The 15,555-nt window shown below is 37.7% G+C and overlaps 1 protein-coding gene across 1 annotated transcript in view; it reads left to right on the forward strand.

Moving 5' to 3' along the window:
- Positions 1-294: 294 nt before the first annotated feature.
- LOC110797363 (formate--tetrahydrofolate ligase-like) overlaps positions 295-15,555 on the forward strand; it is a 39,036-nt gene continuing 23,775 nt past the window's right edge. The window contains exons 1-2 of the mRNA NM_001422566.1: positions 295-681; positions 1,635-1,784. Of these exons, the coding sequence (NP_001409495.1) occupies positions 373-681; positions 1,635-1,784 (459 nt within the window). The 5' untranslated portion in view covers positions 295-372. The remainder of the gene's footprint in view (positions 682-1,634; positions 1,785-15,555) is intronic.

Below are 15,555 nucleotides of genomic sequence, written 5' to 3' on the forward strand. Positions count from 1 at the left end.
GTTTTATTTATAATACTTAGTTTCTTTCTTTTGTTGGGGCTTGCCCCTCATTTGCATAAAAAAAAAAAGCATAATTACTTCACTAATTAAAAGTTACATTTTATAATTGTAAATGAGTGAAAATAACTATGCTTTCTAATAAAAAAAATTATACTCCGTACTGTCTAATTAAATAGTTACACTTTGTCATCATATAATTATACGAATTAATTTGTGTTAACGACATCAACAATTTTAAGCATATGATATGACACCTATCCATTAGAAAAAAATCCAAACAATAATTTCATACCCATGCTTCATGATTGAAAGTCATGAAAAGTTTCCACCTCACATTTGCACATAGGAATTGATAGGATAAAGAACACACACATGACACATCACTTAAATAATTTCCATGTCCAAATAATTGCAAAATACTTTAATAATTCTACAAACTTTGAATCAAAAGAATATACGAATACTCAAAAAGTAAGAATCACCAACAACAAACATTCTATTGGATTAACCAAAAAAATGGGAGGTTCATCGAAAACGGTGAGGAAGTTAGAGGTGGCGACACCGGTACCGGCGGACATTGACATAGCAAATGCGGTGGAGCCGCTTCATATCGCTGATATTGCCGCCGATCTCAATCTCTCTCCTCGTCACTACGACCTTTATGGCAAATACAAGGCCAAGGTTTTTTCTTTTCTCTCACTCTCCTTTGACTTTTTAATTGACTCGCTTATCCACTTCACTTTACTGTCACTTTGAGTATCGAAAATGATTGAATTATTGATCCTTATTTGATTGATTGATTATGCTGAGGAATTTGATTAATTGATTGCAAATTTTTAAGGGTTCATTTCGCTTTTCCCCCAAGAGTTTTGGTATTAAATTACTATAAATTAGTATTTATTTGTATTTTGTGCTTTGATTCTTGATTAATGTGTGTCTAATTTAGTACTAATTCAATTTTTTGTCATGTTGAGATTCGGACTTTAGGGTAGTGTGACTTGCTACTTTTTTTTCAATTCAATGGTTAAAGTGGTATTTTCCTTGATTCCCTTAACTGCATACATGTTGCACTTTTGGGTGGCAATTTGCAATTTTGCTCAATCAACTCAACTATCTTTGTTTATGCATTATTCTTTTCCAGGTTTAGTAATCTTTCCCATTAAAGATACTATAGGCTTTTAGTTTTGGTTCCTGATTCGCTTCCAGTTATAGCAATGTTTTTATTTGATGTGGGTGTTGTTGTTAGTTTGTTACTTTTGGATGGCAATTTGCAATTTTTCTCAATGAACCTCATCTTAATTTATGCATGTTCCTTTCCAAGTTTAATAACCTTTCTCATTTGAGATACTATAGGCTTTCAGTCTCGGTTCCTGATTCGCTTCCACTTATATCAATGTTTTTATTTGATGTGGCTGTTGTTTGTTACTTATCGATGGCAATTTGCAATTTTAATCAATCACCCCATCTTAATTTATGCATTGTTCTTTTCCAAGTTTTGTAATCTTTCTCATTAAAGATACTTTAGACTTTTAGTTTTGGTTGTTGATTCACGTCCACTTATAGCAAGGGTTTTATTTGATGTGGGTGTTGTTGCTTTTTTGGACACCTTAATTAGTTGATTGTATGCGATATAGGTTTTGCTGTCTGTGTTGGATGAAGTTCAAGAAACCCAGGATGGATATTACGTCGTGGTTGGTGGAATTACTCCTACTCCTCTCGGGGAAGGCAAATCTACCACCACTGTTGGTCTTTGTCAAGCCTTGGGAGCTTTCCTTGATAAGAAGGTAACTAAGTTTGTTTTAAGTTAAAAGTGATGTTTTATATACTCAAGTTGTATGTAACATTATTTCTTGTTTTATTTCGGTAAGAAATGATATTTAGCTAGTTTATTACTCCCTCTATAGGCGGAAACAAGGGGGCTGGGTGTGGGTGGCCGCCCCCCAACTATTTAAAAACAAACTTATATATAGTATTAAATACCAAAATATATCACTAAGTACTCCTTTATACTACAATATATCAATGCCCTTTTTTTTTTTCTCGCCCCCAAACATTAAATTCCTAGCTCCGCCATTGATTCCTCCCATTCCTATATACACGTGTTTTTTGAGGTTATGCTCACAAAATTTAAGGAGTATTTATTTGTGGCATTGGTATACAAAACCGTCAAGTTATTTTGCATGATTAGTTAAAATTGTCAAGTAAAAGTGTATTGCTACTTTTTGAAATATGGAATAGAGAAGGTTAATTAAGTAGTCAAATATTATGGTATGGAGGGGGTATTACTTTGGTGTTTTGTAGTCTTATGCATTGTGTGTGTTGTAATGTTCTTGTAACTCCTCTGATGTACTCCATAACTAAAATATTTGAATATACCGGTTAGGTCAAGTCCTTATTTCACGAGCATACGCCATGGCTTAGTTGTCTGGTGCTTGCAAGTTTGGCTATTATATGGTCGGTAGAAAATAATGGGTACATTAAGGGGATTGGCAAGTATGTAAAGTTTGAACATGAGATGAAAAGGATTCGAAAGTTTATTCGTCTCTACATTTCAATATTTCTGTAATTAGATGCTGTTAGTCATCAGAAACTTCACAAAACTATTAGTATTATGAGATTGAACTTTCCTCTAGACACTTGCTGTGTGGATTTAATGGAATACTGATTCACGAGGGTGGTAAAATATTCATTTTAGTAAAATGACGCAAAGTAAAATAAGTTGTTTATTGAGCCAACAAATATTCCTGTTTTATTGGATTAGTAAGTGGACTTTACCTCTTTTCTTTTTTTTTTTTTTTTTTTTTTTTTTTTTTTTTTCCCGATAGCAATGCAAATAACAAACTAAACAACCAGCCCTCGTCGAACTTTAGAGGCAAGATCATGGGCAGGTTTAACAGTTAACCTACTAGCTTTAATACAAACAACATAGTCAAATGTGATTGCGTATTGCGGTATTCCGAATTTCCTTGACAATGTGCGAGATTCTGAAATCAGCCTTGGATTCCCAATTGCTAGAATTGCTTCATGACAATCTGATTTGATGATGATATTGGGAGACACCCCCATCGCTTCCTTTAGACCATGGAGAATGGCCAAGCCTTTCACCCGAAGAGGAGTCTCTGCAAATTCTTCTACCCCGTTCTATGCAATCATTCTCTGCCCGCTCTCCTTTCCAAGCCATGACAACACTCTATTCCTTTGAGATTCTCTTTTCGAATTGCTTCCAAGCTGCATCTACCACAATCGAAACAAAATCCAAAGAGTTCGGCCTTCAAAAACACAACCCATATAACCTTTTATTTTCACAGCGACACATGGTCGTGTGTGATCCTCTACTTGGTGGTCTGCCATACACCCGAAGCAACGTTCCTGCCATTTGTTGTCAACAACATGATTCAACTGGCGAACAACTTTTTTTTCCTAAATACCACTTTGTTCCTATATAAACAAGGAGCCCACAAAGTCGAGATAAGCTCAAGTGCTCTCACATCTTCCTTTTCTTATCTTGATTAAACAAGAGAAATAGGAAATTTATAACCCATGTACCAATAATGACTTAATGAGCATTAACATAGAAGTAATCACAATAGCAAGCCCTCACGGCCTCTAAGTATGTGCACTAATTGAGCCGTCCCTAACGATGTGCTCGGCCGATTCTTGCACATTATTACACAACAAACACACATTCTCCATGCACCTTCTTAAATTGCATCTAGTAGGAAGAGCGTATTTAATGATTTTCCAACAGAATAATTTCCACTTCAGGAAATATTTCTTCTTATAAAATTGCTTCCGAAAATTCGGGATAACAATCGGAACCCAATGTGGCTAATTAAGATGCCAATAAGCAAACTGTCCAACGTATTCAACGGTTATATAAGGAATTTTGGGACCATAAAACCCAATAGTTGGACAATTAAAGGCTCGGAATTACCTTGATTCATCAAAATGAGTTTTGAATGAAATCAACTAATATGTCATTTAAGAGCCAAAGTAGATGGTTCTAACCACCTAATATGTCTCTCGGAGCCCCGTGAGGTATATGGGAAACATCTGGACCTCTAACCTTTCGGGGTCCGAAAAAGTGCAAATTGTCTAAAAGTAATGGATAATCCATCGTTTTTGACCAAATTTGGAGTTTCCAGGACCCGGTTTCCGAAACTCGCAAGATTTTGGGGAATGTATCAAGCGGTTATATAAGGAATTTTGGGACCATAATACAAAATAGTTGGATATTTAAAAGATTGAAATTACCTCGATTCATCAAAATGGGTTTTGTGAGAAATCAACCAAATATCATTTAAGAGCCAAAGTAGATGGTTCTAACCACCTAATATGTCTCTCGGGACCTCGTGGGGTATATGAGAAGCATCTAGATTCTAGACTGAGATGAACTCAGTACCTACCTACACACACTACAGCAAACACAACAACACACACAAATAGAGGAAGGATGATTGTTGATTGATATAAAGCAAAAAAATAGAGAACGTTCAAGAGGTTCTCTTCTCTCAAAGAATTCCACACTATACTCTGAAGATGATTCTAATGTTTCTTCCCTCCCCCTTTTAATTACGAACTTTACTAGCAGACAAATGTAATTAACCAAAAAGTACAAGGACAACAAAAGTGGCGGTAATATGACAACATTCTTTAATTGCTCTTAACCGTTGCCACCACTATGTTGGGTGTTGGTTGCTACTGCTGTTTTTCTGCTAAAGTTGTTGTTGCTGCTTTCTCGTCTGCTTGTTCGTTGTGTTTCCTCCTTCTTGCATATATACGGATCAAGGGTGTGGCATAGGTGAGTTCATTGTAATACCCCGCCCCCCAAAACGCACCTTGTCCTCAAGGTGGAAGGTTGGAAAGCGTTCCTTGATCATGCATGCACCTCCTTAAATTGCATCTAGTAGGAAGAGCGCATTTACTGATTTTCCAATAGAATAATTTTCACTTTGGGAAATATTTCTTCTTACAAATTTTCTTCCGAAACTTCGGGTTATAAATCAGAACCCAATGTGGCTAATTAAGATGCCAATAAGAGGACTCTGTACAATAATGGCCCAATTTCTTTCGGGCACCGATACCCATCCTTTTGATTTTCCTATGGTTTTTTTGTTAACTCCCCCTAATGATGGTCATATCCCATTGTTTCGTGTGGTTACAAGATCAACAACCCACTTGATGTTGCCCTATACCGATGTAAGGATGCTTAAGCTTAACCAAATTGTCTCCCTCCCACACTTCATCGCAAATATTTGTAGACTTACCATAACTAATATCCCTTCTAAACCCCCCTTTCAAGTGTACTATACCCTTACAAAATTTTCTAGCTTCACACGAAACTTAATCAATCTAACGATTACCACAACCAACGTATTCAACGGTTATATAAGGAATTTTGGGATCATAGAACCCAATAGTTGGACAACTAAAGGCTCAGAATTACCTTGATTCAACAAAATGGGTTTTGAATGAAATCAGCTAATATGTCATTTAAGAGCCGAAGTAGATGGTTCTAACCACCTAATATGTCTCTCGGAGCCCCGTGGGGTATATGGGAAGCAATTGGACCTCTAACCTTTTGGGGTACGAAAAAGTGCAAATTGTCTAAAAGTGATGGATAATCCATCATTTTTGACTAAATTTGGTGATTCCGGGACCCAGTTTCCGAAACTTGCAAGATTTTGGGGAATGTATCAAGCGGTTATATGAGGAATTTTGGGACCATAATACCAAATAGTTGGATATTTAAAGGATTGAAATTACCTTGATTCATCAAAATGGGTTTTGTGAGAAATGAACCAAATATCATTTAAGAGCCAAAGTAGATGGTTCTATCCACCTAATAGTCTCTCGGGACCTCGTGGGGTATATGAGAAGCATCTAGATTCTAGACTGAGATGAACTGAGTACCTACCTACCTGCACACACTACAACAAAAACAGCAACACACACAAATAGAGGAAGGATGATTGTTAATTGATGTAAAGCACAAATAGAGAACGTTCAAGAGGTTATCTTCTCTGAAAGAATTCCACACTATACTTTGAAGATGATTCTAATGTTTCTTCCCTCCCCCTTTTAATTACGAACTTTACTAGCAAACAAATGTAATTAACCAAAAAGTACAAGGACAACAAAAGTGGCGGTAATATGACAACATTCTTTAATTGCTCTTAACCGTTGCCACCACTATGTTGGGTGTTGGTTGCTACTGCTGTTTTTCTGATAAAGTTGTTGTTGCTGCTTTCTCGTCTGCTTGTTCGTTGTGTTTCCTCCTTCTTGCATATATACGGATCAAGGGTGTGGAGTAGGTGAGTTCATTGTAATACCCCGCCCCCCAAAACGCACCTTGTTCTCAAGGTGGAAGGTTGGAAAGCGTTCCTTGATCATGCATGCACCTCCTTAAATTGCATCTAGTAGGAAGAGCACATTTACTTATTTTCCAATAGAATAATTTTCACTTTGGGAAATATTTCTTCTTACAAATTTTCTTCCGAAACTTCAGGTTATAAATCAGAACCCAATGTGGCTAATTAAGATGCCAATAAGAGGACTCTGTACAATAATGGCCCAATTTCTTTCGGGCACCGATACCCATCCTTTTGATTTTCCTATGGTTTTTTTGTTAACTCCCCCTAATGATGGTCATATCCCATTGTTTCGTGTGGTTACAAGATCAACAACCCACTTGATGATGCCCTATACCGATGTAAGGATGCTTAAGCTTAACCAAATTGTCTCCCTCCCACACTTCATCGCAAATACTTGTAGACTTACCATAACTAATATCCCTTCTAAACCCCCCTTTCAAGTGTACTATACCCTTACAAAACTTTCTAGCTTCACATGAAACTTAATCAATCTAACGATTACCACAACCAACGTATTCAACGGTTATATAAGGAATTTTGGGATCATAGAACCCAATAGTTGGACAACTAAAGGCTCAGAATTACCTTGATTCAACAAAATGGGTTTTGAATGAAATCAGCTAATATGTCATTTAAGAGCCGAAGTAGATGGTTCTAACCACCTAATATGTCTCTCGGAGCCCCGTGGGGTATATGGGAAGCAATTGGACCTCTAACCTTTCGGAGTACGAAAAAGTGCAAATTGTCTAAAAGTGATGGATAATCCATCATTTTTGACCAAATTTGGAGATTCCGGGACCCAGTTTCCGAAACTTGTAAGATTTTGGGGTATGTATCAAGCGGTTATATGAGAAATTTTGGGACCATAATACCAAATAGTTGGATATTTAAAGGATTGAAATTACCTTGATTTATCAAAATGGGTTTTGTGAGAAATCAACTATATATCATTTAAGAGGCAAAGTTGATGGTTCTAACCACCTAATATGTTTCTGAGGACCTCGTGGGGTATATGAGAAGCATCTAGATTCTAGATTGAGATGAACTTAGTACCTACCTACCTCCACATACTACAACAAACACAGCAACACACACAAATAGAGGAAGGATGATTGTTGATTGATAGAAAGCTTAAGACTGATACAATTAGAAGGTTCAAGAGGTTCTCTTCTCTCAAAGAATTCCACACTATAATCTCAAGATGATTATACTGCTTCTTCCCTCCCCTTTTAATTACGAACTTCACTAGCAGACAAATGTAATTAACCAAAGTACAAGGTCAACAAAAGTGCGGTAATAAGACAATATTCTTTAATTGCTCCAAACCATTGCTACCACTATGTTGGGTTTTGGTTGCTACTGGTGTTTTTGTGGTAAAGCTGCTGTTGCTTTCTTGTTTGCTTGTTGGTTGTGTTTCCTCCTTTTGCATATGTACGGATCAAGGGTGTGGAGCAGGTGAGTTCATTGTAATACCCCGCCACCCAAAACGCACCTTGTCCTCAAGGTGGAAGGTTGGATAGCGTTCCTTGATCATGCATTCAACTCCTTAAATTGCATCTAGTCGGAAGAGCGCATATAGCGATTTTCCAATAGAATAATTTCCACTTCAGGAAAATATATCTCCTTTCAAATTTGCTTCCGAAAATCCGGGTTAACAATCGGAACCCAATGTGGCTAATTAAGATGCCAATAAGCAGACTCTGTAAAATAATGGCCCAATTTCTTTTGGCCACCAATACCCATCCTTTTAATTGCTCCAAACCGTTGCCACCATTATGTTGGGTGTTGGTTGCTACTGCTGTTTTTCTCCTAAAGTTGCTGTTGTTGCTTTCTTGTCTGCTTGTTCGTTGTGTTTCCTCCTTCTTGCATATGTACGGATCAAGGGTGAGGAGCAGGTGAGTTCATTGTAATACTCCGCCCCCAAAACGTACCTTGTCCTCAAGGTGGAAGGTTGGAGAGCGTTCCTTGATCATGCATGCACCTCCTTAAATTGCATCTAGTAGGAAGAGGGCATTTACTGATTTTCCAATAGAATAATTTTCACTTCGGAAAATATTTCTTCTTACAAATTTTCTTCTGAAAATTTGGGTTAAAAATCAGAACCCAATGTGGCTATTTAAGATGCCAATAAGCAGACTCTGTACAATAATGGCCCAATTTCTTTCGGCCACCAATACCCATCCTTTTGATTTTCCTATGGTTTTTTTGTTGCAAGGAGCTCCGCCAGTTCTCTAACAAACTCCCCCTAATGATGGTCATATCCCATTGTTTCGTGGGGTTACAAGATCAACAACCCAATTGATGTTGCCCTATACCGATGTAAGAATGCTTAAGCTTAACCAAATTGTCTCCATCCCACACTTCATCGCAAATATTTGTAGACTTACCATAACTAATATCCCTTCTAAACCCCTCTTTCAAGTGAGCTATACGCTTTCAAAATTTTCTAGCTTCACACGAAACTTGATTAATATAACGATTACCATAACCAACGTATTCAACGGTTATATAAGGAATTTTGGGACCATAGAACCCAATAGTTGGACAATTAAAGGCTCGGAATTACCTTGATTCATCAAAATGGGTTTTGAATGAAATCAGCTAATATGTCATTTAAGAGCCGAAGTAGATGGTTCTAACCACCTAATATGTCTCTCGGAGCCTCGTGGGGCATAAGGGAAGCAATTGGACCTCTAACCTTTCGGGGTTCGAAAAAGTGCAAATTGTCTAAAAGTGATGGATAATCCATCATTTTTGACCAAATTTGGAGATTCCGGGACCCAGTTTCCGAAACTTGCAAGATTTTGGGGAATGTATCAAGCGGTTATATGAGGAATTTTGGGACCATAATACCAAATAGTTGGATATTTAAAGGATTGAAATTACCTTGATTCATCAAAATGGGTTTTGTGAGAAATGAACCAAATATCATTTAAGAGCCAAAGTAGATGGTTCTATCCACCTAATAGTCTCTCGGGACCTCGTGGGGTATATGAGAAGCATCTAGATTCTAGACTGAGATGAACTGAGTACCTACCTACCTGCACACACTACAACAAACACAGCAACACACATAAATTGAGGAAGGATGATTGTTGATTGATGTAAAGCACAAATAAAGAACGTTCAAGAGGTTCTCTTCTCTCAAAGAGTTCCACACTATACTCTCAAGATGATTCTAATGTTTCTTCCCTCCCCCTTTTAATTATGAACTTCACTAGCAAACAAATGTAATTAACCAAAAAGTACAAGGACAAAAAAAGTGGCGGTAATATGACAACATTCTTTAATTGCTCCAAACCGTTGCCACCATTATGTTGGGTGTTGGTTGCTACTGCTGTTTTTCTCCTAAAGTTGCTGTTGTTGCTTTCTTGTCTGCTTGTTCGTTGTGTTTCCTCCTCCTTGCATATGTACGGATCAAGGGTGAGGAGCGGGTGAGTTCATTGTAATACCCCGCCCCCAAAACGTACCTTGTCTTCAAGGTGGAAGGTTGGAGAGCGTTCCTTGATCATGCATGCACCTCCTTAAATTGCATCTAGTAGGAAGAGCGCATTTACTGATTTTCCAATAGAATAATTTTCACTTCGGAAAATATTTCTTCTTACAAATTTTCTTCCGAAAATTTGGGTTAAAAATCAGAACCCAATGTGGCTATTTAAGATGCCAATAAGCAGACTCTGTACAATAATGGCCTAATTTCTTTCGGCCACCAATACCCATCCTTTTGATTTTCCTATGGTTTTTTTGTTGCAAGGAGCTCCGCCAATTCTCTAACAAACTCCCCCTAATGATGGTCATAACCCATTGTTTCGTGGGGTTACAAGATCAACAACCCAATTGATTTTGCCCTATACCGATGTAAGGATGCTTAAGCTTAACCAAATTGTCTCCATCCCACACTTCATCGCAAATATTTGTAGACTTACCATAACTAATATCCCTTCTAAACCCCCCTTTAAAGTGAGCTATACGCTTTCAAAATTTTCTAGCTTCACACGAAACTTAATTAATATAACGATTACCATAACCAACGTATTCAACGGTTATATAAGGAATTTTGGGACCATAGAACCCAATAGTTGGACAATTAAAGGCTCGGAATTACATTGATTCATCAAAATGGGTTTTGGATGAAATCAATTAATGTGTCATTTAAGAGCCGAAGTCGATGGTTCTAACCACTTAATATGTCTCTCGGAGCCCCGTGGGGTATATGGGAAACATTTGGACATCTAACCTTCCGGGGTCCCAAAAAGTGCAAATTGTCTAAAATTGATGGATAATCCATCATTTTTGACCAAATTTGGAGATTCCGGGACCCAGTTTCCGAAACTTGTAAGATTTTGGGGAATATATCAAGCGGTTATATGAGGAATTTTGGGACCATAATACCAAATAGTTGGATATTTAAAGGATTGAAATTACCTTGATTTATCAAAATGGGTTTTGTGAGAAATCAACTATATATCATTTAAGAGGCAAAGTTGATGGTTCTAACCACCTAATATGTCTCTCAGGACCTCGTGGGGTATATGAGAAGCATCTAGATTCTAGACTGAGATGAACTTAGTACCTACCTACCTCCACACACTACAACAAACACAGCAACACACACAAATAGAGGAAGGATGATTGTTGATTGATAGAAAGCTTAAGACTGATACAATTAGAAGGTTCAAGAGGTTCTCTTCCCTCAAAGAATTCCACATTATAATCTCAAGATGATTATACTGTTTCTTCCCTCCCCCTTTTAATTACGAACTTCACTAGCAGACAAATGTAATTAACCAAAGTACAAGGTCAACAAAAGTGACGGTAATAAGACAATATTCTTTAATTGCTCGAAACCATTGCTACCACTATGTTGGGTGTTGGTTGCTACTGGTGTTTTTGTGCTAAAGCTGCTGTTGCTTTCTTGTTTGCTTGTTGGTTGTGTTTCCTCCTTCTTGCATATGTACGGATCAAGGGTGTGGAGCAGGTGAGTTCATTGTAATACCCCGCCACCCAAAACGCACCTTGTCCTCAAGGTGGAAGGTTGGATAGCGTTCCTTGATCATGCATGCAACTCCTTAAATTGCATCTAGTCGGAAGAGCGCATATAGTGATTTTCCAATAGAATAATTTCCACTTCAGGAAATATTTCTCCTTACAAATTTGCTTCTGAAAATCTGGGTTAACAATCGGAACCCAATGTGGCTAATGAAGATGCCAATAAGCAGACTCTGTATAATAATGGCCCAATTTCTTTTGGCCACCAATACCCATCCTTTTAGTTTTTCTATGGTTTTTGCGTTGCAAGGAGCTCCGCTAGTTCTCTAACAAACTCCCCCTAATGATGGTCATATCCCATTGTTTCGTGGGGTTACAAGATCAACAACCCATTTGATGTTTCCCTATACCGTTGTAAGGATGCTTGAGATTTACCAAATTGTCTCCCTCCCACACTTCATCGCAAATATTTGTAGACTTACCATAACTAATATCCCTTCTAAACCCCCCTTTCAAGTGTGCTATACGCTTACAAAAGCTTATAGCTTCACACGAAACTTGATTAATCTAACGATTACCATAACCAACGTATTCAACGGTTATATAAGGAATTTTGGGACCATAGAACCCAATAGTTGGACAATTAAAGGCTTGGAATTACCTTGATTCATCAAAATGGGTTTTGAATGAAATCAGCTAATATGTCAATTAAGAGCCAAAGTAGATGGTTCTAACCACCTAATATGTCTCTCGGAGCCCCGTGGGGTATGTGGGAAGCATTTTGACCTCTAACCTTTCGGGGTCCGAAAAAATGCAAATTGTCTAAAAGTGATGGATAATCCATCATTTTTGACCAAATTTGGAGATTTCGGGACCCAGTTTCCGAAACTTGCAAGATTTTGGGGAATGTATCTAGCGGTTATATGAGGAATTTTGGGATCATAATACCCAATAGTTGGATATTTAAAGGATTGAAATTACCTCGATTCATCAAAATGGGTTTTGTGACGAATCAACCAAATATCATTTAAGAGGCAAAGTAGATGGTTCTAACCACCTAATATGTCTCTTGGTACCTCGTGGGGTATATGAGAAGCAACTAGATTCTATACTGAGATGAACTGAGTACCTACCTACCTGCACACACTACAACAAACACAACAACACAAAAAAATAGAGGAAGGATGATTGTTGATTGATGTAAAGCACAAATAGAGAACATTCAAGAGGTTCTCTTCTCTGAAAGAAATCCACACTATACTCTGAAGATGATTCTAATGTTTCTTCCCTCCCCCTTTTAATTTCGAACTTCACTAGGAGACTAATGTAATTAACCAAAAAGTACAAGGACAACAAAAGTGGCAGTAATATGACAACATTCTTTATGTGCTCTAAACCGTTGCCACCACTATGTTGGGTGTTGGTTGCTACTGCTATTTTTCTGCTAAAGTTGTTGTTGTTGCTTTCTTGTCTGCTTGTTCGTTGTGTTTCCTCCTTCTTGCATATGTACGGATCAAGGGTGTGGAGCAGGTGAGTTCATTGTAATACCCCGCCCCCAAAACGTACCTTGTCCTCAAGGTGGAAGGTTGGAAAGCGTTCCTTGATCATGCATGCACCTCCTTAAATTGCATCTAGTAGGAAGAGCACATTTATTGATTTTCCAATAGAATAATTTTCATTTCGGAAAATATATCTTTTTACAAATTTTCTTCCAAAAATTCGGGTTAAAACCCAGAACCCAATGTGGGTATTTAAGATGCCAATAAGCATACTCTGTACAATAATGGCCCAATTTCTTTCGGCCACCAATACCCATCATTTTGATTTTCCTGTGGTTTTTTTGTTGCAAGGAGCTCCGCCAGTTATCTAACAAACTCCCCCTAATGATGGTCATATCCCATTGTTTCGTGGGGTTACAAGATCAACAACCCATTTGATGTTGCCCTATACCGATGTAAGGATGGTTAAGCTTAACCAAATTGTCTCCCTCCCACACTTCATCGCAAATATTTGTAGACTTACCATAGCTAATATCCCTTTTAAACCCCCCTTTCAAGTGAGCTATACGCTTTCAAAATTTTCTAGCTTCACACGAAACTTAATTAATATAACAATTACCATAACCAACGTATTCAACGGTTATATAAGGAATTTTAGGACCATAGAACCCAATAGTTGGACAATTAAAGGCTCGGAATTACCTTGATTCATCAAAATGGGTTTTGAATGAAATAAGCCAATATGTCATTTAATCGCCGAAGTAGTTGGTTCTAACCACCTAATATGTATCTCGGAGCCCCGTGGGGTATATGGGAAACATTTGGACGTCTAATCTTTCGGGGTCTGGAAAAGTGCAAATTGTCTAAAATTGATGGATAATTCGTCATTTTTGACCAAATTTGGAGATTCCGGGACCCAGTTTCCGTAACTCGCCAGATTTTGGGGAATGTATCAAGCGGTTATATGAGGAATTTTGGGACCATAATACCAAATAGTTCGATATTTAAAGTATTGAAATTACCTCGATTCATCGAAATGGGTTTTGTGAGAAATCAACCAAATATCATTTGAGAGCCAAAGTAGATGGTTCTAACCACCTAAAATGTCTTTGGGACCTCGTGGGGTATATGAGAAGCATCTAAATTCTTGACTGAGATGAACTCAGTACCTACCTATCTGCACACACTACAACAAACACAGCAACACACATAAATTGAGGAAGGATGATTGTTGGTTGATGTAAAGCACAAATAAAGAACGTTCAAGAGGTTCTCTTCTCTCAAAGAATTCCACACTATTCTCTCAAGATGATTCTAATGTTTCTTCCCTCCCCCTTTTAATTATGAACTTCACTACCAGACAAATGTAATTAACCAAAAAGTACAAGGACAAAAAAAGTGGCGGTAATATGACAACATTCTTTAATTGCTCCAAACCGTTGCCACCATTATGTTGGGCGTTGGTTGCTACTGCTGTTTTTCTCCTAAAGTTGCTGTTGTTGCTTTCTTGTCTGCTTGTTCGTTGTGTTTCCTCCTCCTTGCATATGTACGGATCAAGGGTGAGGAGCGGGTGAGTTCATTGTAATACCCCGCCCCCAAAACGTACCTTGTCTTCAAGGTGGAAGGTTGGAGAGCGTTCCTTGATCATGCATGCACCTCCTTAAATTGCATCTAGTAGGAAGAGCGCATTTACTGATTTTCCAATAGAATAATTTTCACTTCGGAAAATTTTTCTTCTTACAAATTTTCTTCCGAAAATTTGGGTTAAAAATCAGAACCCAATGTGGCTATTTAAGATGCCAATAAGCAGACTCTGTACAATAATGGCCTAATTTCTTTCGGCCACCAATACCCATCCTTTTGATTTTCCTATGGTTTTTTTTGTTGCAAGGAGCTCCGCCAGTTCTCTAACAAACTCCCCCTAATGATGGTCATAACCCATTGTTTCGTGGGGTTACAAGATCAACAACCCAATTGATGTTGCCTTATACCGATGTAAGGATGCTTAAGCTTAACCAAATTGTCTCCATCCCACACTTCATCGCAAATATTTGTAGACTTACCATAACTAATATCCCTTCTAAACCCCCCTTTAAAGTGAGCTATACGCTTTCAAAATTTTCTAGCTTCACACGAAACTTAATTAATATAACGATTACCATAACCAACGTATTCAACGGTTATATAAGGAATTTTGGGACCATAGAACCCAATAGTTGGACAATTAAAGGCTCGGAATTACCTTGATTCATCAAAATGGGTTTTGGATGAAATCAATTAATGTGTCATTTAAGATCCGAAGTCGATGGTTCTAACCATTTAATATGTCTCTCGGAGCCCCGTGGGGTATATGGGAAACATTTGGACATGTAACCTTCCGGGGTCCCAAAAAGTGCAAATTGTCTAAAATTGATGGATAATCCATCATTTTTGACCAAATTTGGAGATTCCGGGACCCAGTTTCCGAAACTTGTAAGATTTTGGGGAATATATCAAGCGGTTATATGAGGAATTTTGGGACCATAATACCAAATAGTTGGATATTTAAAGGATTGAAATTACCTTGATTTATCAAAATGGGTTTTGTGAGAAATCAACTATATATCATTTAAGAGGCAAAGTTGATGGTTCTAACCACCTAATATGTCTCTCAGGACCTCGTGGGGTATATGAGAAGCATCTAGATTCTAGAC

The sequence above is a fragment of the Spinacia oleracea genome, chromosome 4 (assembly GCF_020520425.1).
Source record: "Spinacia oleracea cultivar Varoflay chromosome 4, BTI_SOV_V1, whole genome shotgun sequence".
Lineage (NCBI taxonomy): Eukaryota > Viridiplantae > Streptophyta > Magnoliopsida > Caryophyllales > Amaranthaceae > Spinacia > Spinacia oleracea.